General features: G+C 38.9%; 2 protein-coding genes across 2 annotated transcripts in view; one reads left to right on the top strand and one right to left on the bottom strand.

Annotated features, from left to right (window-relative positions):
* Window positions 1-199: 199 nt before the first annotated feature.
* spaca9 (sperm acrosome associated 9) lies at window positions 200-3,350 on the bottom strand. The gene is made up of 3 exons (XM_072665305.1): window positions 3,207-3,350; window positions 1,579-1,781; window positions 200-536 (listed from the first exon to the last, which is right to left on the bottom strand). The coding sequence occupies exons 1-3, from the start codon at window positions 3,348-3,350 to the stop codon at window positions 200-202; spliced, it is 684 nt and encodes a 227-aa protein (XP_072521406.1).
* A 78-nt stretch (window positions 3,351-3,428) lies between these two features.
* Window positions 3,429-21,645, top strand: part of ak8 (adenylate kinase 8) — a 36,014-nt gene continuing 17,797 nt past the window's right edge. Inside the window, exons 1-9 of the mRNA XM_072665210.1 lie at window positions 3,429-3,864; window positions 4,677-4,887; window positions 4,973-5,057; window positions 5,669-5,718; window positions 6,116-6,226; window positions 7,696-7,764; window positions 15,400-15,481; window positions 16,120-16,191; window positions 17,508-17,711. Coding sequence (XP_072521311.1) covers window positions 4,804-4,887; window positions 4,973-5,057; window positions 5,669-5,718; window positions 6,116-6,226; window positions 7,696-7,764; window positions 15,400-15,481; window positions 16,120-16,191; window positions 17,508-17,711 — 757 coding nt within the window. The 5' untranslated portion in view covers window positions 3,429-3,864; window positions 4,677-4,803. The remainder of the gene's footprint in view (window positions 3,865-4,676; window positions 4,888-4,972; window positions 5,058-5,668; window positions 5,719-6,115; window positions 6,227-7,695; window positions 7,765-15,399; window positions 15,482-16,119; window positions 16,192-17,507; window positions 17,712-21,645) is intronic.

Raw genomic sequence — 21,645 nt, forward strand, 5'->3', positions numbered from 1 at the left:
CACCTCTCACTTTTTTTTTTTTTTTTTTTTTTTTTAACCTGCTAGTCTTGTACTTCTGTTCAAACTCCTTTTCAAACCAAACTAACTATAATTTTAAAGTATGAGTTTAGTAATCAGTACGTGACCCTTCAGTGTGAAATAATAGGGAATTTATCAGTATGGTTGAGCAGAGAAATCTTTTAAGCATTGCTAATGCCTTTCAAAACCTTCGTCCTGGAGGCCTCCAGGCAGGCTTTCCTGCTTGCCATCCCCCTGCACCTTTAGACACTACCTTAGCACATTGTGTGGAGGTATCAGTGGTTTTCCTACTCTGGTCTGCAGACGTGTTCCCTGCATTGCTGGTTGCTTTTTGCAGAGGAGGCTCGTTCGAAGTTGTTGGAGTAGGGGTTGGAGGAGGGTTGTGGTAGGCAGCTCTTGTTAGCTCAAAGCTGGCCACTTTGAGCAGGTCCAGAGCCAAAGGTATCACACTCACTACTCCACCGTAGTAGTTCCTTGCTTCGTTGCAGCTCAGATGGTTGATCTCATCGTGTGGGTAACTGCAGGGAAGGTATTAACATGCAGACGTGAATAACAGATCTCACTTATTTGTGTAATCAATAAAAATGGTTTACTGATCAGCCAGGATGTGTGGTGTTTGCATATAGGGGGCACATACACTGACTAGCCATTACATAAACACCATCTGCATAATATGAAGTAGCCCCCTCTTGTGCTACCACAACAGATCTTAAGGCATGACCCCTAAAATACTTTAAGTATTATAAGTTGTGAAGTGAGGTTTCCATGGATTGCATGAATGAGCCTTAGGTGCCCATGACTCTGTTTCTGGAACACAGGTTGTCCTTTCTTGGACCACTTGTGGTAGGTACTGACCACTGCATACCAAAAATCCCACAAGACCTGCCCTATAATTTGGAGATGTTCTGACCCAGTCGTCTAGCAATCCCCTTTACAGATTCCACTGTAGATGATAATCAATGTTTTTCACTTCACTGTCAGTGGTGCTATGTTATGGCTGATAGGTGTAAAGTGCTGGGCAGAAATTCTAAGCACCTACGCACATCATTTTAAACCATTTGCTTGCAGAAACACCATATCACATTAGAACAGATTCATATAAACACAAATGTAAAAAGGACCAAGAGGTTCTCCTTTTTAAGAAAGTAGTTCAGATCTAGTTTGAAGAACAAAGCTTGGTTCCAGATTTTACCTGGACGCCCCCCAGCCAGCACAGCGTGGATGTGTTCAATTCCATAAAAATAAAAAATAAAAAAAGCTCACCTGATTTGACATCTTTAAGCACTGATTAAAAATAAAATAACTGACTCCCATGAGGAGAACTTAGGAGATGTTTTAGTGAACACCAGGAATGTAAAATCTCTACTGTCTGTATAAATGTTATTTGTATTTTTCTTTACTAAGTAAAAAACGAGATTTTACAGGTGTCTAAACGTTTGCACAGTCCGTTTGCACGGACCTGATACATTTTTCCACAAGTAAAAAATATTAGCAACTGTCTGACAGCCACAGTCAGATTGCTATATTTAATAAGAATAAATAAGCAGATTGTCACATAACTGTGCCTGTAGCTGGCTAATGTTGCAGTTTGGACTGAGCAGCTTCTTGCAGGTGTCCAGAGTCTCGCTTGAGTGACACAGACCAGATGCTGTGGACTCCACGAGTTTGAACACTGCCTCCAGGTCAGACATGATGTCCAGAAAGAGCGAGAATATCCGCCTGTCTGTGGCATTGCTGCAGTGGTGGGACATGTACCTCCGCACCTACATAAAGAAGGTTTTACGTGTTAACAATACAGTAAAGCTGGTAGAAACTAGGTACAGTACATTCACAGTAAAGTTACATTTACTCAAGTAAAGTATTAATGAGAATTTTTGAGTATTGATGACTGATTTTAAGTATTTTAAGTATTGATATTGATTTAAATGCACACCTTACTTCTGCTCTGGTATATGTTTTGTTTATAGGCAAGCACTATTCTGCACATATTAGAGCACAGTTTCTATTTATTTTGAAGCATATTGCTGCGAAGATTGCATTCAGCGACAAGAGTGCTAGTGAGGTCAGGATGTTGGAAGATCCCCACCCCACCTCATCCTTAACTCCCCAAAATCTTCCCAAAAGTATTGGATGGAGCATCATCCATCATTCCAGATAACACTGGAGGGTTTAATACCCCTATATAGCCTGGCATTAGGCACGGTGCCAATAGGTTCATGTTTATCTGCTCCAGAGAGTCCTATTCTATTGACAATACTTGTCTACAGGGACTAGACAAGCTGTGTGTGTGCACTGGCACATCTGTGTCGGCAATGGGTGAACTTCAAGTAGCTGAAGTGTCAAGTCAAGTCAGATTTATTTGTATAGCGCTTTTTACAACTGTTGTTGTCACAAAGCAGCTTTACATAATTAGTACTTAATAAAGGACAGAGACAGAGAAGAAAGAAGAAATAACATGAAGGATCAAAGACCCTCGTGAGCAAGCCAACGGCGACAGTGGCAAGGAAAAACTCCCTCAGAGCTGGAGGAAGAAACCTTGGGAGGAACCAAGACTCACAAGGGGGACCCATCCTCCTCTGGTCAGACTATTTAAACATTAATGGTAAAAATGACTAAACCAGATACAACAGAAAGTTAATAATGGTGATAATAATAGTGGCAGACAGCCACGAGTCCATCGAGTTAGAGGTTGGAGTGGCGCAACAGATAACACCACCACCTGCCACTGAGCAACCACACTATGTGGGAGACTGGGGTTTGATTCCCGGTCTGGGTGACTGTGCTGCGCTACACCAATAAGAGTCCTTGGGCAAGACTCCTAACACTACATTGGCCCTCCTCTGTAATACGAGTAACCTTGTAAGTCGCTCTGGATAAGAGCGTCAGCTAAATGCCATAAATGTAAATGTAAATGTAAATCTAGGTTTCAACACGGCCACCAAACGGGCAGCAGCGGCAGGCGGGAGAGCCGCCGGTCCGCCATGGGTGGTGGCGGGTGGCGGGTGGCAGGTGGCAGCTGGTTTGACGCAGAAGGTGGCAGCTGGTTTGACGCAGTCCACAAACATTTGGAGTATTTTAATAGAGTATATTTTTGGGGATAGTAATGTTTGCAGAAGTAATATTGTTTTATTGTATTGCTCACTTCTGGTTAATAAGGTACTACAGGTGAATTAGTGCATCAGGGCTACCTGAGCTACTGAAGAGACAGGCTCCGTTTTGTCACGGGCGTGCTCTCGCGATCTCTCCAGCGCTGAGATGAACATAAACTGCTGCTGCTTGAAGAGTTTATGCCTCTGCTCAATAGTCCGCAGTCTCTCTCGCAGTTGGTTCATTGTGCCGCCTCCTTAATTTAAGAAAAAATGTTTATGAGAAGTGTGGACGACAGCACTGCAACAGTAGCTAGCGCTAGCTTAGCCTATATAGCTAGCGAGCTAGCGAGCTAGCTAGTGACTAACTTACCCTTTCAGCTTCGCAAGTCGAACATACGAGGCCTTAAATTAGGTCCCACACTCACTAACTTATAGATATATGTTTTAATGGCATGTTCTTATCTAACTTTACCAGCTTATACTTGCATTTATTCACAGTCTAGGCAGTTTTCATGGGAACTATGAAGGCTATGAAGTTGTTGTTGGGGTGTTGCTCGGCAACAGGTAATGTTCAAACTGCGCCTGCGTGGCGAAAACGACGGCGTAACCATTGGCAACTAGTAACGCACATCAGCGGCTAGTTAGCTAGCGCAACAGTTAGCTAACTCTCTAAGCTACGGTAGTTTGAACGAATTTCACTTGCTGGAGAATAAAGATGTGGTCTTGACTTGGCCGGTGACTGAAAACTTAAAGAAAGGTTAGTGACTTAAAGCAAACTGACTTTGGACACATGTAGCTAGCTAGCTAAATTCCCCAACGTCGATAGATGTTAGCTAGCTAGCTAGCTAGCTAACACCTACTAGTGCCTACCTATCTGGTTGAATGTGGAGGTCGTGACGTTGGGAGTTCTCTGGATTCAAAGATGGTGCTCTATCCATTGCTTTTGGGATGAATTTGGGGTGAGGTGCGATGGGGTGTTGATCATCCAGCATCCTGACCTCATTAACACTTTGAATACAATCAAATCCTCACAGCAATGCTCCTATAATCTTGTAGAAAGCCTTAAAGTTACTCCATCAAAAGCAGGGAAAAACATTTACTCTCATAATACTCTTGATTTCTGAAGAAACAACAAAGGAGCAGGTGTCCCAATACTTTTGTCCTGACTGTGTTTATTGGTTTAGAATTCAAAGTCTGTCTAATGTTGGAGTTCATTTGTCAATCCAATGTTCCCTGCTGGGTGAATTTGTCTGATGCTACAAGCCTAATATAATGAAAGTTTCCCAAGAGATTAGTGGTCTTGTAGCTCCAGTGCAAAACTAAAGATGCAAGCTTAGGCCACATTTTGGGGTAAGGGGGAAATGTGGAAATCTGATTTTTCACTGAACTGTTCCTTTAATAGATGACACACTTACTGAAGCAGCGGGTTTCCCCTGTTTAACGTCCTATTCACTGCTGAAAAAAACATGTTGGTTTACTGCAAAACTGAAATAAAAATGTTGTGGATATGTTATGTGTATATATGAAAGATAACTTCTCAATAGCTTTCATTTTGTGTTTGTTCCACAGATTCAGATTCAGAAAGCCAAGCTCAGCTAGTTTGTATCACACCAAGCAGGGCTTCTCTTCTCTTCTCCCCTCTCTACACTAGGCCAGGTGGTGGTACGTCCATTGATCCAACAATTATTGCTTAAGGATGGATGCAACAACCAAACCTTTAAGGATTCCTCCTGAAATGGCCACTTATGCAGAGAAACATGGAATATTTGACCTTATTCAGGTAAGTGGCTTCCTTGCATCTTGTTGTCTATAAATTCATTATTGGAAATGAACCATAGCCGTGTTTGTTTACTTCATCTACACAGACGCTTGTGAGAAACCTTGTGATAGACAAGCCAGCAGATCCCATTCAGTACCTGATAGAAATGCTGAAGAGGGAAAGCACAGAAGGTCAGAGCTCACTTGGTTTGTACTGTAATCTAGAATAATAATAATAATAATTACATGAAGTTAATTACGTCACATTGTAGTGTTTGTTTTAAAATGTTTGGTTTAGCTTTTTAAGCTGCCACCAGGTGGCACACTCTTACCATTGGACAACAGGGAACAGAGAGGATACACTAGGAGTTTTCATTTTAATTATGAAATTTGTAATGTAACTACACTAGGTAAGAAAAAAAGGGAAAAAAGTGTCTGGGGAACATTAATTGGCTATATTTAATTGATATAAGACCAGTCAGTTTTACAGCTACTAATACAGATGTGCTTATTGTCTCATAGCAGATATAATCTGAACAGAAATCTTGATAATACTACACTTGAATTTACATGTTATGCATTGTCTAAATTTAAATTCTAATGTAAACATGTCACATATTTTATATTAAAGTTGTGAATTTTAAACAGTGCAATAATGTATGTACAATTTATGTATAGTGTAAGTTAATATGTATATATTCTGTATTTCCTTTTGTATATATTTGTGTTAGTTTCACTCACTTTTACACCTGTGTTAATAATAATAATTTGAAAATAAACATAATTTGTTTTGATTTTTTTAGTGCCGAAGGTTATGCTGCTGGGGCCACCAGCTTCAGGAAAAAGAACCATTGTAAGTGCTTGATAGTCATTTTACTTTACAGTTTGGATCATTTAAAAAAAAACTCATATTCAAAATGTTTCCATTTTCAAATGCAATCACAAGTCATCTTGTAAATGTCCAGTTGATTAACCCTAAATTCCAGATTTCCTTTTTGGACATCATGTTTCAAATGTCTGTCAAATGAAATACTGTATAAATGAAGCTTTTCTAAATTTAAATCTCAAAGAATGTGACCAGAGACTGACTCTGACTCTGAGATTATCAGATAGATTATCTCAGTTATTTGTGTTGGCTTCGCTTCTGCCACGAAATATCCTTTGTCTGTGATTCTTCTGTACTGTCCTTTCCTCAATATTGGCTATAATTGTTTTTGCATATATACACTGGTTCATTTGTTCTGCTCCAGGCTAAAAAGTTATGTGAGCACATAGGTGCCATCCACATCACCGCCAGTGATATCCTTAAAGATACCTCTGTCCTGACTAGAGCGGCACTGGAATTCACAGAGAAGAATCAGGTAGGACTTCACAGCACGCTTCTGTTTTTTCATGCCTCGTATGTGTAATTACTTGATAAAGAACCTTTGTATTAGGTAAAGGTTCCTTATACCTTTAAAAGGTTCTTCATGGCACCTTTAAAAGGTTCTTCAAAGTTCATCTTCTTTTACAAACATAGTTCTTTTTGCAACCAAAAGTGTTTCTCCTATATATCTCTTTAAAAACCCCTTTGAAGCACCTTTATTTTTAGTGTATATTTATGTTTATGCATCATGCATGTCTCAAAATATCTGTGGCGCAAGGTTATTTAAGAGCGACTCAATTAGTCGGATTTGGATTTAGCGTTTGACGTGGCACTTTCTCGACTTATACATTTATTTAGACACAGAATTATTCTTTTTTTTCCCAAAAACAACAGCTTTATCTGAGGTGGAAGCAATTCTGCTGATTTTGTTTGAAGTCTCCTTAATGCAAATGGTATGCAAACTAGTGAGCCAGTAAAGCAGAAAAGTTGAATATAGGAGGAAAATAGAACGGCATGCTAAGGAAAAGCTTTTCCCAGTGGCTTAATTATTCTAATTATCCTCCCACTTAAACTCTGCACGGCCCTGAGTTTTTAAATAGAACAGTCCAAAAAGACAATTATTATCATTTTGATGGAATTCATAATGGGATGATTAAAGGCACACAGCGTGACAGTAATCTGGTGGTTAAATATATTATATGTATGTATGATCTGAGACATATTTGATTCAGGTTCAGAGCTTTGACTTCATGGTAATTGTTTCTCCAGCTTAGCTGACTTAAACATACAGGTATAAGCTTTGGGAAGGAGCCAACACTTGTAATGAATAGATGAGAATCAGAGTTAAAAAAAAAAAAAAACACTTTCCTGTCACTCACACAATGTACAGCACATTCCAGCACACTTATATGATAATATAAAGGGATAATTAATTAGTAGATAGTAATATATTTCTGTGATGATCTCTCACAGTTCAGTTGAACTCAGCTTATTTGTGAGTTTTTTTTTTTTTTTACTTGTGTTTCCATTCTAGGATTATTATTCAGTAATTATGTGGGAAACAATGCAAACTGGCATTGAGATATTTTTAAGATTTAGTAGTGAGGAGTTCAAGTCTGAGATCACTGGGGCTTCTGCAGAGTTTAAAAGCTTAAAATGAAAAAGAAATGAAATGTAACAGAGCTTATTATTATTATTAGATCTAATATAATGGAAGAAATGTGAACATGTACAAAGTTACATTTGCTGTATTTGTTTCTAAGAATTTTTAACTCAATCTTCACCCCAATTGTGAGGGCGCCAGTGAGGGCAAGGCAAACTGTACTCTCTGGTACTCCCGGCCACGGATGACTGTGGCATCTCTGAAGATCAAACTGTCGATTTCCCGATGATGGAGCCAACACACATGATGACAGGGAGCTTCTATTTGCTGTACTTTAACAATTGTTATTGCTGTTTTGATAGGAAATCCCCAGAGACCTTTGGATCAAGCTGATTCAGCAGCGCCTGTCAAAAGTTGATTGCGTGAGAAGGGTAAGAGCTGTATAACATTTTTCTTACATTAGACAGTATGTTGTCCTGATATATGTATTTGTTTGGGCTGTGTGATCTACTCAATAATGATTCAATTAGGCAGTTGGGAATCAATTATAATTCGGTAAACAAAAATAAAATCCATATGTTTGAATTGTAAGGCTACTTTAATGGACACAAGCACTCACTTACATGGGTTTTGCACATCATACACCTTGCTCATAGGGTTTTGTAAGCAACAACAAATGTCCAAATCATCTCTTTGGTATGGTGTGTATTTACGCAAGTGCGCTATGATAAGCTAATTACCCATGTGTGTATCTGTGTTCCCTAAGGAGCAGTAGCAGTGGTCTCGGGGGACCTCTAGTGAGTGTATATGTGTGTATGTGTGTTTGTGTGTGTTTTTAAGGAAATCTTTCATCACTGGGCCTTTCACCCTCCACCGCTCACCTGATATCCTCGCTAGCTTTACTAAAGAGTGCTCCATCCAGCTGTCCGCCCAAAAACCCTGCACCCTTTCATTCCTCCTTTCATCCCACCATCACATCACGCAGTCCGTCCGCCTGTCATTCCGAAACGTCCCAGCACCCTCTCCTCCTGATCCCTCCGTTCTCTGAAGTGTCAGTTTCTCGCGCGCAAGCTTGTGGAGAAATATGTAAATCATTCAAAACTGCAAACAACATTTTCCTCTCATTCCTTTTTTAACTCTGCAAATGGCTTTACTTAGCCCTGAATCTCATTACTAAACTTTTTCCACTTGGCATCCTTTAACTTTCCCCTTTTAATCTCAGTAGTTTCTGATTAGTATCTGCTTTTAATCTGGTAATGGATGTTTATCCCTGCAGGCAAACTGTCTGATGCTATTTATCAGCTTATTTAATTATTTTGCGGGGCCCGTTCTGATCTGCATAAGCGTGGCGGAAGGAGGAACGAGAAACTGAGGCGATTCGTCTCTGTAGATGAAGACACCTGACAAAGCATCTCAATCAGTGCTCCGTTTGGGCTGCAAATGTCTCTGTCACACCATGATGCTCCTTCATCTCTTGGTCTCGTGCCTTCACACGCACTTTAATGGGCTAAAGAATGGGATGATTGACATGTCGCACCACCACTGAAACACAGGCAGCTAAGCTTAATTGCTGTGCCTCTGTCGCCTATGTGTGTGTATATATGTGTGTGCGCGTTGTGTTTGTACCTGTGTGTGTGTGTGAGTTTTTTTTTCTTCCAAATTAAGCAACACTGAATGTTAATCACGCCTAATCTAGGTCATCTAGTTCATCTCCGCCTGTCACCGCTCCTCAAACTGTCTTACTGTACGCGTGCGTCTCTTCGCTCCGCTCTCACGAGGCTGCTGTTTGTAAAACTTTAGACTTGTAATCTGGGGGGAAATCAAGAGAGTAGGAAATGTTAGGAAGCACAGGTAATGAATAGAGAATTAAAGTGAAATATCAGCTTAATGAATACTCTCACAGTCCCAGAAAAAGAACCCCAAAAGTAAATTGGGGGGAAAAAAAGAAAAGAGAGAAAGAATGAAAGATCATGTGGCAAGTGCTGCAGTCATCCAGATCCCTAATGAGACTTCCAAATAAAGTTAGACTGTTAGAATTTGCATAATGCCTTTAATTCTATATTTAGGGAGATGGGGGAAATATGCAGGAAACTTTGCAATTGAAATGTAATAGGATTTGGAAAGTTTTTTTTTTCTGCCTCCCTCTGGTTGACACTTCACGCAAATAATAGTTTTTAAAGACGGGTGTTATTTTGCGCTGTGCCGTTCCGTGCTGTTCAGAATAAACTTAAATGCTGTTTTGATTGCAATGCACCAAAAAGGTCATGCTTGATTAAATATCTGATATCTGTGAAGAATAATTACTTACGAAAGACATTGATTTTTTATTGTTTTAGATTTGGTCTAATGTCCATTACTGTACACATATAATATACTTATAATAGAGATAATAGAGTCCTTTCTGAGGTCATTTGTCCTTATGCTTTATTTCATAAGGGACTTTTTCCATGAGCACAAAAGTAGAAAGTAGGCCTGATCTGTAATATATCACACATAAAACCTGCATGTGCAGCCAAGGGGCTGCTCTCATTCATGGATACAATCACTTTACTGTCACCTTTGGCTTGCTTACTTGCTCACTTTGGGTTACATGTTTTATTTGTTCAATATACAACATGCAATAGGCACAGTATACAAGCAGTAAGCAGACTATACAAGGACAATAATACACAGATGATGTACATAGAATTTACAGGCAATATATAACATGCAATATACACTGTATACATGGTTTATACAAGGGGAACAGTGTTATGGATAGGAATCAGGATGTAATTACTATCTAGAGAAAAACACCAGTGGCTATGGACTAGCAGATGATAGTGAGCTATCGATGATGAAAGAAACTACTCCCGCGTATTAATTTAATCTTTCTTTATATAACTCTTCTATGGACATTTGATCAATTCTAATTATTGCACTGGGTGTTTTTATTCAAGTCCTGCACTTTAACCCCATATTAGGCAGTCATATTACCAATATCTTGGATCAAATGAAACATTAAGCTGCTGCAAATCAGAGGTGTAAAGCCTTTGCAGAATACAGCAGATTAATTGTATGCTCAGAGGCCTTTCTGAAGCTTTGCCATTGCACAATCCTTAACCTTTATCTTTAGCATCTATTTGATGCCTAAATATTTAAAGATATATAATTATATAGAAATATAATGTCTGGTTTGTTTACAGCTTATTTCTGGTAGTCTTCAAATTTCTAAAAATCACCTTTTCTTCATTTTTTTAATTCTAATCCTAATAAAACGTTCACTAGACCAGGTCAAACGTATCACAGCGTCTTCTAAGACGAGGAACGAGAGACCTTCTTACTTTAGTCCTCCGGACTATCAGTAAAGCATTGTGACACAGCCTTTTAGGAAACAAATAAACAACAATACAGAGACAATGGCCGTGTGATTAGCAGAAGGGTGGCTTAATTGGCTAATTGTACAGTCAAGGCTGAAGTCGTAGAGGCTTTGTGCGAGGACCCCGGCAGTGTGTTCAGGTGTGTGTAAGTTAAGTCGGGTCGCGGCGGCCGCTCATGCGCCCTGCCTGCTGTTGAGCTAGCGGGTGACATCTGCTGCGCCCGTGTCCCTCCTGTGATACACAGCCTCGCTGCAGATGTTCCAGTGTAAGGGTCTCTGTCAGAGCCCAGCGCCCCAAACACCACGGCGCCTTTTGATGTGCGGATGAAAAGGAATGGAGCAGGCCGCTCTAGGGCTCTGGGGACAGGACTGTGTGTCTGTGCGTGTGTGTTTGAGAGAGGCAGTCTCATTAACAATTTCGATCAGGTCTGGGACCTGGCCTGGAACTCTCTTTCTGCCCTCAGCCCTCCAGGTTTTATTCCGCGAAGAGCTGCTTCGCTATCTATAACTCACCTGGATTCTCGTGTGTTGGTGTAAACACACACCTGCACACACTGGGAGTAATTTACTGTTTAATTACAGTACTCGTATAAAATTACAGTGCTTAATGTTTCTTCTGGTTTTCTGTTTGTCTAATATACAGCTCATATGAGCATTAATGGGCCCTCCTTATGTAGTTGGGGAGATCAGGGCATGAAGTTACACAGGGTAAATTTAGTTCAACAAGCTAATTGTGCTTTTGGTTGTCTTGTCATAACTTTATAGCAACATCAGTGGTGTATTGTGACCTCATTGTGGCAGTTCTGTCTCAAGAATCACCTAAAGGCTCTTTTTGTGCCATGAAAGTCATTTTTTTTCATCATGTGTTTTAAAAGTTGTGTACTGTGAGTAAATTACAGATTATTTTAATTTCCCTTTTAGGGTTGGGATTATAGTATTGTTTTGAAGCATGCAAACAACTCAAAGCCAGCTGTTTCAAGATGGTCACAGAGAGATGATTGAGCGTGAAGAACCTCTAAATTACATCAAGTGAAAGGTTCATTGAGCCTAAAAAAGTTCTTTGTACTCCGATATCTCTATTATAGACATGGTTCTTCATGGAACCAAAAGTGTTTTTTCTATGGCACTGAACCATTTGAACCATGTTCTATGGCTCAAGAACCATTTGAAGCACCTTCATTATTAAGAGTGTAGATTAACAAAGGATTTAAAATCCTGCAGCTTACATCTGATTTAACTTAAAGAAGCACTAATTAGCCAAACCACACTGATTAATAATGACAAATATCTGCTAATCAATAGGCTTCCTTAAGAAGAAGGATGACCTTATTGTTTAAATATGTTTACTGATGAATTAAGTATGTTTTGAAATGTAATTTATAAATGAGCTTTGAATGGTCAGATCACAAGGGGACATACTAAATATTAGGCAACTGGTACTAATTGTATGGCTGGTTGTAGATGGTTATATGAGTATCCCTTTAACATCATTTGTTTGACCTGTTGCCCTCTGGAAGGCCCTACAGGTCCAGTAAATAAAAAACAAACAAGCTCATAAACACATTTTTACCCTGGAGCCATTGTTGCAACTCCAACTAGCCTTAAACACTGTGTTTACACCTGACTATGACACTGTTATAAATGCAGTCTTCTCAAATGTTACCAATGATGTCCATGGTGTGTTGTAAATATTAAAAAAAATTATATTCCATTTTATTAGTTAGTTATTAGTAACTTCTTTACCTTCTTTATTTCCCTACAAGGTCCCTGTCAAGGACAGCCATTTTATTCATGTTTTTATTTTTTATTTATTTTTATTTTTATTTTTGTATTTCCAAATCTTTTTTGGCTCCTTGATTTTTACATTTGTTCTTGTATTACAGTGCTATCATATTTAAACCTGCATTTTTTCCTCAGTGTAGTCCTAAAAGTAAGACCTTCTTAAAGCGATATTCTGTATGTTTGGGGGATTTGGAGATTTAATGACCTCTCTGGTGAGAATGTGTAATTGCACAGAGCCTGTGGAAGAGTACTTTTGAAACATGCAATGTGGTGCCGTCTTTTTTCAGAGCAGAAGAATCTAATGATTGCAAGTTTCCATTCATTCAGTCAGTGGAGTATTCAAAGAGAGCTCGTAAAAACTTGCTAAAGGAAATGTCTTCCGAAGATGCAAGAGAGTTATGTAGCTTCATTTAGGTTTTAAACCATTTACATGCGGTTACATACCGTCACTGTCTACAGAAAAAAACATGTATATACATAATAGTGACTTTTTGGTTGAAGGTATAAGCATTTTTTAAATTTTGTGAACTTTGAATGCAGGCTCGTGTAAATGTGAACATTTATTTTGCTCATTTATGATGAAATACTGCCACAACGTAGAAAGCACTTTTGTCCGATAAACATAGAAAACAGTAGCTTTATAAAGCCTCCACTCAGTCAGGTATCTATTTAGGTGGACATATGGGTGGAGTTTTTAAAACCTGTGTGATATTAGTGACCAGACAACAGAGGCAAAAAACATTTTTAGCAAGCTAACCAGCGGATTAGCTGTACAGATAATGTAGTTGTACCTTACTGCTTTAGCAGCTAGTCATAAAAAATAAAATACATTACTTGCTTGGCAAGAACAAAGCCAACTGAACATCACTTTTATTCCTTTCAGGTCACAGAGCGCTCGCCAAGCCAGTGTTTATTCTGGTTTTAAAAAGGACGTTGTCTTTCTTGTAGCTCGCCAGCTCTCTTCAGTTCTAATTCTGCGTATCTTTGGTTTGACAGTGGGTGAATGAGCAGAATGAGTTTGCTGTACTGATATGTCCATGTTCGCAGTAGCTCTCACAGTTGCTGTTCTGTTTGTATCAGCACCATTATAGCAGAGCCATGGTTTCTTAAGTAACCGGTACCGGACCCTTTTTTTTAAGAGGTTGTGCATGTGACACAAATACATAAAGAGGTGTGACGTGGCCAAAAAAAACTACCAGACCACTCTGTTTTTAGAACGAATATATTAGATGTTGCAGGTATGTTCACTCCAGCACACTGATACCATTTATTATAGTATTTCTTTTTACAGTATTCAAGAATAATACTGCTTTTAGTTTAGAAGAAAACAAATTAATTACTGATGCTTTAAAGGTTCTTTACATGTACAGTTCAGTTCATTTCAAAATATTTCTACACATTGCTATTTACAGATATGAACAGAAAAAAACGTGTATTAAAAGGTTCTTCAGTGAACCAAAAGTAGAGATTTTGAAAACATGAATGAAAAATGAAAAACATGGTTTAAACCCTGCAGCTGTTCACTGTCTAAACACTTATGAATGAACAGAATAATAGAAATGCTCTAAATTTCTTGTAATAAACTTATTTTACAACTTCCATTCAAAGTTAAGAACATTGCCTTCTTCTGTAAAGCCACCATTTTGGAGTTATATGTTTTTCATTTAACAGCGAGGATTTGAAAATCTAAGCTTCTCTGTACATCGTGTCAACATTTCAGAATGAGAAAATCAAGAGAAATGGTCCAGAATTAGGAAAAAAACCTTCTTACATTAACTTTCCAATACGTTGCTGTTTTGGGGGATATTAAGTTTTCTCACAACAGTGAAGATGCATGCCTTACGCACTATTCTGGAAGCTTCATTTTAATGTAGCCTTCTGAAATATTTACAGCCTACTTAAGACTTACTAAGTTTCAGTGTCTAACCACCTAGGTTCCTCCCAGCTGACCTCTGCGTCCAGGCTGTAGGGAGTTTTTTGCTGTGTTGTCCGCAGGCCCTTTTCCGCCGCACTCCGTTTAACGCGTGGCTTCGGAGTCAGTGTGCAGCTCGAGTTAGCGGGCCCAGCCCATGGGCCTCACTGCCACAGAGGCAATCAAATGCTTAATGGGAAAGTAAGTGGGAGGAAACTCGCGCACTGAGATCAGGTAAAGCAAAGGATAGGTTCGCTGTTAAAGATCAAAGCGGGGAAAAACAAAGGCTGATTTCAAACAGGCACAGGCAACTCGGCAGCAAAAACCCACAGCTCCTCTGATAATACTTAGATCTATAAATGTTTGTTGCATATATTTATTTATTTTAAGATTATTCGCCGCGGTAATAAGTTGGCCCCTAACAAGCACTTGAGGGAGACGGTTTCTTTGAGGCTTCTTTATTTTACCGCACCATTGCACAGCAAGCCTTGGGATTTAGGAGACTATTAGAGAGAGATTTTTTTTATGGATTTGTAGCTAATGAATGATATGCATGCGATTTTTCCCTTTCTTCTTATGTTCTTTTTATGGCCGTGTAAGAAGCGGAGGAGAGGAGCTGGAGAATTAGGCACATTTTCAAGGTTTTATGGATTTAACCCTCCTTTTGCCTCACTGCATGAATCCCCATATAGGCCACTTTTAGCCTGCATTTACAGATGAATTTATGCATTCATTATTTTTATCTCTCATGGTCTCATACAGGGATACTATTTGTATGAATTATACATTGGGTGCCCATTAGCTGCATTAAACAACTATTTATCACTGAGAGATTATTTTTGCTCTATCAAACAGACCAAGGCAGGACTAGAAAATGTACAGCAGTTGACCAGGGTAAAAAAAAAAACCCAGCTGTGTGGCTGTTTTATGACTTCAAGCTTTCCAATTGACTGGTTCTGTGTGCTTATTTATATAAGACAGTTTGTGATATTACAGCTTGTATTGTTGTCACAGGGCTGGGTGCTTGAAGCCATCCCCAAGTCCCGAGAAGAGGCTCTCTGTCTACAGGAGGCTGGCATTGCTCCGGAACATGTTGGTCAGTGAACAACCAGAAAGGGTGATAGTGATGTCTGTGATCTCATGTTGGAGAATCTGGCTGTAGTAACTACAGAAAGACTGAGATATTTGGCTAAATCTGGCACATTTACAATATTAAATAATGATGCAAATTAATGTGTGCCCCTGTTAAATGAACAATTATATAAAATAATTATATTACATAATACATAATAAGTTATTCAGTAAAATGGAATAACTGTCTAAATAAGTTTAGACCGTTTTAAGTTGGCATTTTCAGCTTTGTTTTGTTTGTTGTGTTGTAAAAAAAAAAATTAGTGTTGCAAAAGCTTAAAGTATGGTGTTTATTTTCACAAAAGAAGACTATACATGCACCATATACATATAAGTATATATTTCCCTTTCTACCATTAAATGTGATCTTAATTGAAAGTTTACAATTTTCCATTTATTCCAATAAACCTTTCAAATAGTGAACAATAGTTAACATTAAATTGCAGTTTGCAGGTGTTATTAGTAGCTGATTGCCGCAAGTGTTAAACTCTAGACTTATTATTTAGGTTTTCATGTTAAGACGTATTGCCTTGTAATTACTATGAATTCATTAATTATCTCTGTATAACTGGACAACTACACATTTAATTTGTTTTATTTCAGTGATGCTGCAAGCGCCTAAGTCTGTCCTGATTGAAAGGAGTCTGGGCAAGAGAATAGACCCTGTCACAGGAGGTAATATCTGGATGATCACCGCAGTTTTTCAGTGCAGAGTACGGCTAAAAAACAGAACCAACCCGCAGCCTCGATTGAAATGCGCTTCGTGAACTGTAGACCTCAACCAAACACAACCTGTTTCCTGAATCCCAACTATGGCAGCCGGTCCTCTGGGTATAGCAAAGCCATGTTATAATGAACAAAAGCTCCCACTCCCCACAGATTTGTTAAAGAGTGGATGCACTCCATCCATATAATTGCCATCTTCTCTTTTCCAGAATCAAAGTTAGACTGCTTTCTAAGGTATACTTACTGTTGCAGTGAGTGTGCCATAAGACAGAAAGGCAGTAAGATTTTATGCTACACTTTGGATATAAGTAGGGCAAGGCATCCCAGATTTCTGTAGACGGTTTCTTATTTCATCTATGTCATTTTATTTTGGAATACATTTGAAATGCGTCTTCTTCACATTGATGCGTACAATATGCATGCTCCCATGCAGTATACTGGGTCAGCTTCTGGTATTAAGTGCAATTGGCGGTCGTTTACTACATGAAATCTAGTGTCCTGATGTCCTGACAGCCATGAGCACATTAATTACATTCCAGAAAGCTAAGCTTCCTTAGTTGTTCAAGCAATTAAAGAATAAATTGTTATACATTTTTTAGATTTTTAGCATCAATAGCTGAGGACTTTCAGAAAGACCTATTCTGAGAACTTTGGAAAAAGATCATCCACAAGAGTATTAATTTGCTGGGCTATGTTAAGAGCTTTCTGTTTCTATTGACATTGCTTCTGTGGTCAGTATCCATCATCATATTTAGAAAGAATGAGTGTGTATCGTATTGAAGGAGGTGATTGGAGACAACCTACCCACCGAACAGTCTTATTATTAATTCCTTTACTAACTGATATTCTTTTTAAACATTTTGCAGATGTATTGCTTAATAATTTTGAGACACATCTTTAGTATGTAATCTTTGCTTTGTCACAATGACCATTCTGGTCAAACTCTCAAAGTTTGGAAAACTAATTGTCATTCATTGAGACATTTATTTTCTAAGATTTTCATAGTTTAGTCCTGCTCAACAATCTCTTCTATATAAAAAGGTACCATATAAAAACAATATGCTCCAATAAATGTAGAAATATTTGTTGAACTCCCATCATCCTCCTGACCTCTCTGTCCTGTACTGGATCATAGATCATACAGGACTTCTTAATAGCGTCCTGATAGTGGAAATGTCCACCATGCACAGTCCAATAATTGTGCTAGTGTTATTTTTGTTAACCAACTTTTTTTAACTCATTGTTTTCTTTCATCATGTCCTCAGATGTGTATCATGTTACATTCATGTGCCCTGAGAGTGCAGAGGTGGCTCAGCGTCTTGAGAAGCCACAGGACTTGATCTCGGAGGATGTAATATTTCTTCAGATGCAGGCATACCAAAGGGAAGCCCACGCTCTGCAACGCACTTACCAGAACTGTCTGAAAATTGTTGATGCAGACCAGGCCCACGTTGATGCGTTTGCCCAAGGTAAGCTCATGTGCACGCTGTGGCTGGTGAAACTTATATACCCGTACACCACTAACTAGCTGTCTTAGCTAGTCTTCTAGTTTAGATGTAATGTTAATAATGGTGTACTGTCTCAACATTCATCTGGCCCTCAGCAAGTTTTGGAATGATCTCCCCCACCCTGTAGAAATGTCAGGCCAGGTAAAATGAACTGTTTTTTAATAATTTATTTAACTTCAAGTTTTCCTCTCATATTTTTGTTCTGCTTCTGAGTTTGGTCAGCGGTACATTTTGGGCCGATTTCCCAGACAGGGTTTAAGCCTAGTCTTGGACTATAGAACATTCTGAATGGTGATTCTCCAATAAAAGTAAGATTTAGTAAATGAGCTGCTGCTGAAATTGCTTAAGTATTGTGTATGGTGTTTAGTCTGTGCTCCTCCCCCTTAATTTGTTTACAGTTTATTCTCAACTGCAGGTTAGAACATGGGGTATGCCTTTCGATTTGCATATTTCTCATCATGGAGGGATGTGATGTTGATGACATTTGGACTTATGATCTCCTGTCTCTTGACAAGCAGTTTGGACAGTTGCACTACTCTAGAGCTGTTAAACCATGTTCGAAAGAATGTAAAGATTTCATAGCTCTGAGTGGCCCTACAGTCTAACTGCTGATCATCAGGTGTGAGGAGATCATACGTTTAAATACCAGCAAGGGCCCAGAGATCCATTAAAAGCTTCCCAGTCTGGGGATGTCATATGATTGGAAAGTTCTAACCTACGGATGTAGATTATAAAAAGTATGTGAATTAATGTGAATTAAAAGTAGACAAATTGAGAGGGAGGAACACAGACCAAACATCTTACAGCATATATAAGCAATTTCAGCTACAGCTCATTTACTAATGTTTTCGAGGCTCAACTCAGTTATTGGTGACCACACTGAGATGCAGAACTAAGGAATGTGAGTCATTCCAAGTTAGCTTTTACAGTGCAAGAACTGCATGCTTGAATGTCTTTGTTTTTAAAGCATATTATAAAACGTATTTACTATTTATAAATTTTTTACTTGGCTTTTGGTTGACTTCATAAGCTTGGTTATTCATTTGCATTTGGTACTTTACTTATGTTCTGTACTTAGTACAGAAACCAATTAACTGGTTTAAACTTTTAAACTTTTAATGCTTAGGTTTCTAGTGCAGTGTCCGTGGGGTTTTCCATTATCACTTTATCTTCCATTTTGGTTTTTTTTGTTAGCTGTCTGAGCTGTGACTTGGTTATCTGAAAAAAATGCTTAATGTCACGGCAGCACTTTTTAAAAATTTCCACATTCAGACCACTTTCTTTAGGATTACATGTAAATATGCACGGCTGAGGTATGAACACAGCCTTATTTTCCTCCTGACTGTTTGCTTACATGTCCAGCTGCTCTGATTTGCAGGAGTACATGAACAAACAAGTGCAGCAGACTGACAGAGAACTTCTGTTATATGCAGACCTTTCTGTTAATGAGTGAAAAGTAGTGGGGTGCAGTTAGCACTGTGCAAATGAGATCAAGAAATCTGGTCCCCGCGTGCTTTCATTCAGTAGGTATGTTTAAAGTCCTCCACAGTCTGCTCTCATACACTGTGATTTCCCCCATTCCCAGCGTACAGTACTTCCCTGTTGTGCTGACCGAAGCTTTGGTCGCAGGTCAGCGGTACAGCCGCTCCACTGAGAGGCAGTGATTGGCCGGGCTGTCAGGCCGGCGGCTGGTTGGGGGACTCTGCCTCAGGCTGTGCCGCAGGCGCCTGCCGTCCCGCGAGGACCCGCGGAACGATGTGCAGTCCTCACCAGAGCCATTAAAGCTAGCCCAGTACAACCTGTCTCAATATTACACCGCTCAACTTGACAAAATAATTCTGTCACTTTCTCCCTCCTTTTGTTGTGGGATAAGGCGAGCAGTGTCTGCTGAATATTTTAGCTCGTCTTTGCATACATCATTCCACTGTAAAGTGAGGCAGGCTTTTTTGGAAGGGGGGTTATGAAATAAATGCTGCATTTTTTATCGGGATAGGGATGTCTGTTTGTTATAGTTGGTTACAGTCAGTCAGACTCTACAATATGGCCAAACTACTATAGCGTTGCAACTGTATTGCAGCATATTGTGATATGCCTGGCAGTATATTAAAAAAATCACATGAAATATAAACATGGCATGGTTAAATATTGGTCTGTATAATTTTGACAGCGAATTTTGTTGGACCTTGACTCATCAAAACACACGCAGAAATCAGCTTCTAAAACTATGATTATGATCAGTATGCTCATAGCACACAGTAAAAAAAATGCTGTGAATTATTAGAGGGCATATTTGCACATTGCAGCACTCCTCTAAGTAGTACTTGGAAAAGCCAAATCCACAACATGAAAGATATATTCATCTATGATATATGTTCAAAACACATTTTACCACCTCAGGCATAAAATTCATATTAATATTATAATTTGTATCCAGATATGGGAGCCATATTCGCTATGAAACATTACATGACAAGGTCGTATGTGACAGTAAATTTCATCCTAGAACTTTCTGACCTAGCACACATGCCAATCATTTTAAAATATAATTTTCTGTCCATAAATTGTCATGATTCCCCCCCTATTTTGTAAGACAAGGTGGATTGACAGACACTGTTTAATTTGAAAAAGCAACAAATAAACAAAAGTAAACGAATGTTATGTAATGCAACAGACAATTGTTTATAGACAAAACAAGTCAGTCTGACAGGGTGGTAGGTCAAACCTAAAGAGATGTATACAGATCATAGAAACATACATATTATTAAAAAAAAATTTAAGAAATTGTATTTGCTCATATATCATTTTAACAAGAACTATTGAATAGCCTTTAAGCTTTGGAAACAACACCTTAGTACACCTTAGTGTGCCTAATGCATCTTATTAAATGGTAGATGAAACTGCCACCTGTTTTAAAGAATGACTCACCTACTTTTCTGGCATTTTCCCCTCTTCGTAAATAACCAAAAGATTGTCCTAATCTATATTCATATTCTTAGACAGTTGTGTACAGTGCACTGTGTACTCATAAAGCTGTTTCAAGCAGCATTAGCGCATTAGTATTGCATTCAGATTGCCATGTCTAGCACCAGGAGAGCAACTCTTCCACTCTTCCACTAATGGTTTGGAGGTTTTCAGCTTGATTTTTAAAATGCGAGGTTTGGGCCACTGCGCCACACTGCCTCTATCTTTATTTAATCACACCCCGTTCGCTTGATTAAGTTAAACGGAGGAAATAAAACAAATATTTGGAGTCTTTCTCAACCATAAAACATTCATGACTCCAGACAGAGCCATAAACCGCAATAAAGCTGTCATCTTAAATATTGATTCTGCCTAATTCAGCATGCGGTTTGATTGCGACATTGCTAGCCTCCCCCTGCCGTCGCCTTTTAGCGCATTAACATGTTTTGCATATGAACCATTTATCACCGTTGTTGTCTTGCAATTAAAGCAGCACAAAGCGTGGGATGAGGGAGTCTCATTAGTCACAATTAGGCCGTTGTTAATTAGCACACATTAGGCAAGCAGCATTGCGGGTGAGGCCCAGTTGCTAACAGATGTTAGCCGCGTGGCGGCGTCACGTGGCAGGTGAAAAGAAAAGTTGAATGATTTATTAATGATTTATTAATCAAACCACATTATAATCAGATTGTATTCGATCACTATGAGAAGGTAAAAGAAAATGTTGAATGATTTATTAATGATTTATTCATCAAACCACCTTATATTCAGCTTGTATTCGATCACTGTGAGCAATTGGCTTTTTAAAGAGAAGTTCTCTGTGCCAGCTCATAAGTGCAGTGTTATCCAGCTCCATTAAACATTTAGCCAATGTCCCTGTGTTCTTACTACACTACAAAACACTGTAGCCCAATTTTGTGGAATACAGTAGGCT

This window comes from Salminus brasiliensis, chromosome 20, assembly GCF_030463535.1.
Source record: "Salminus brasiliensis chromosome 20, fSalBra1.hap2, whole genome shotgun sequence".
Lineage (NCBI taxonomy): Eukaryota > Metazoa > Chordata > Actinopteri > Characiformes > Bryconidae > Salminus > Salminus brasiliensis.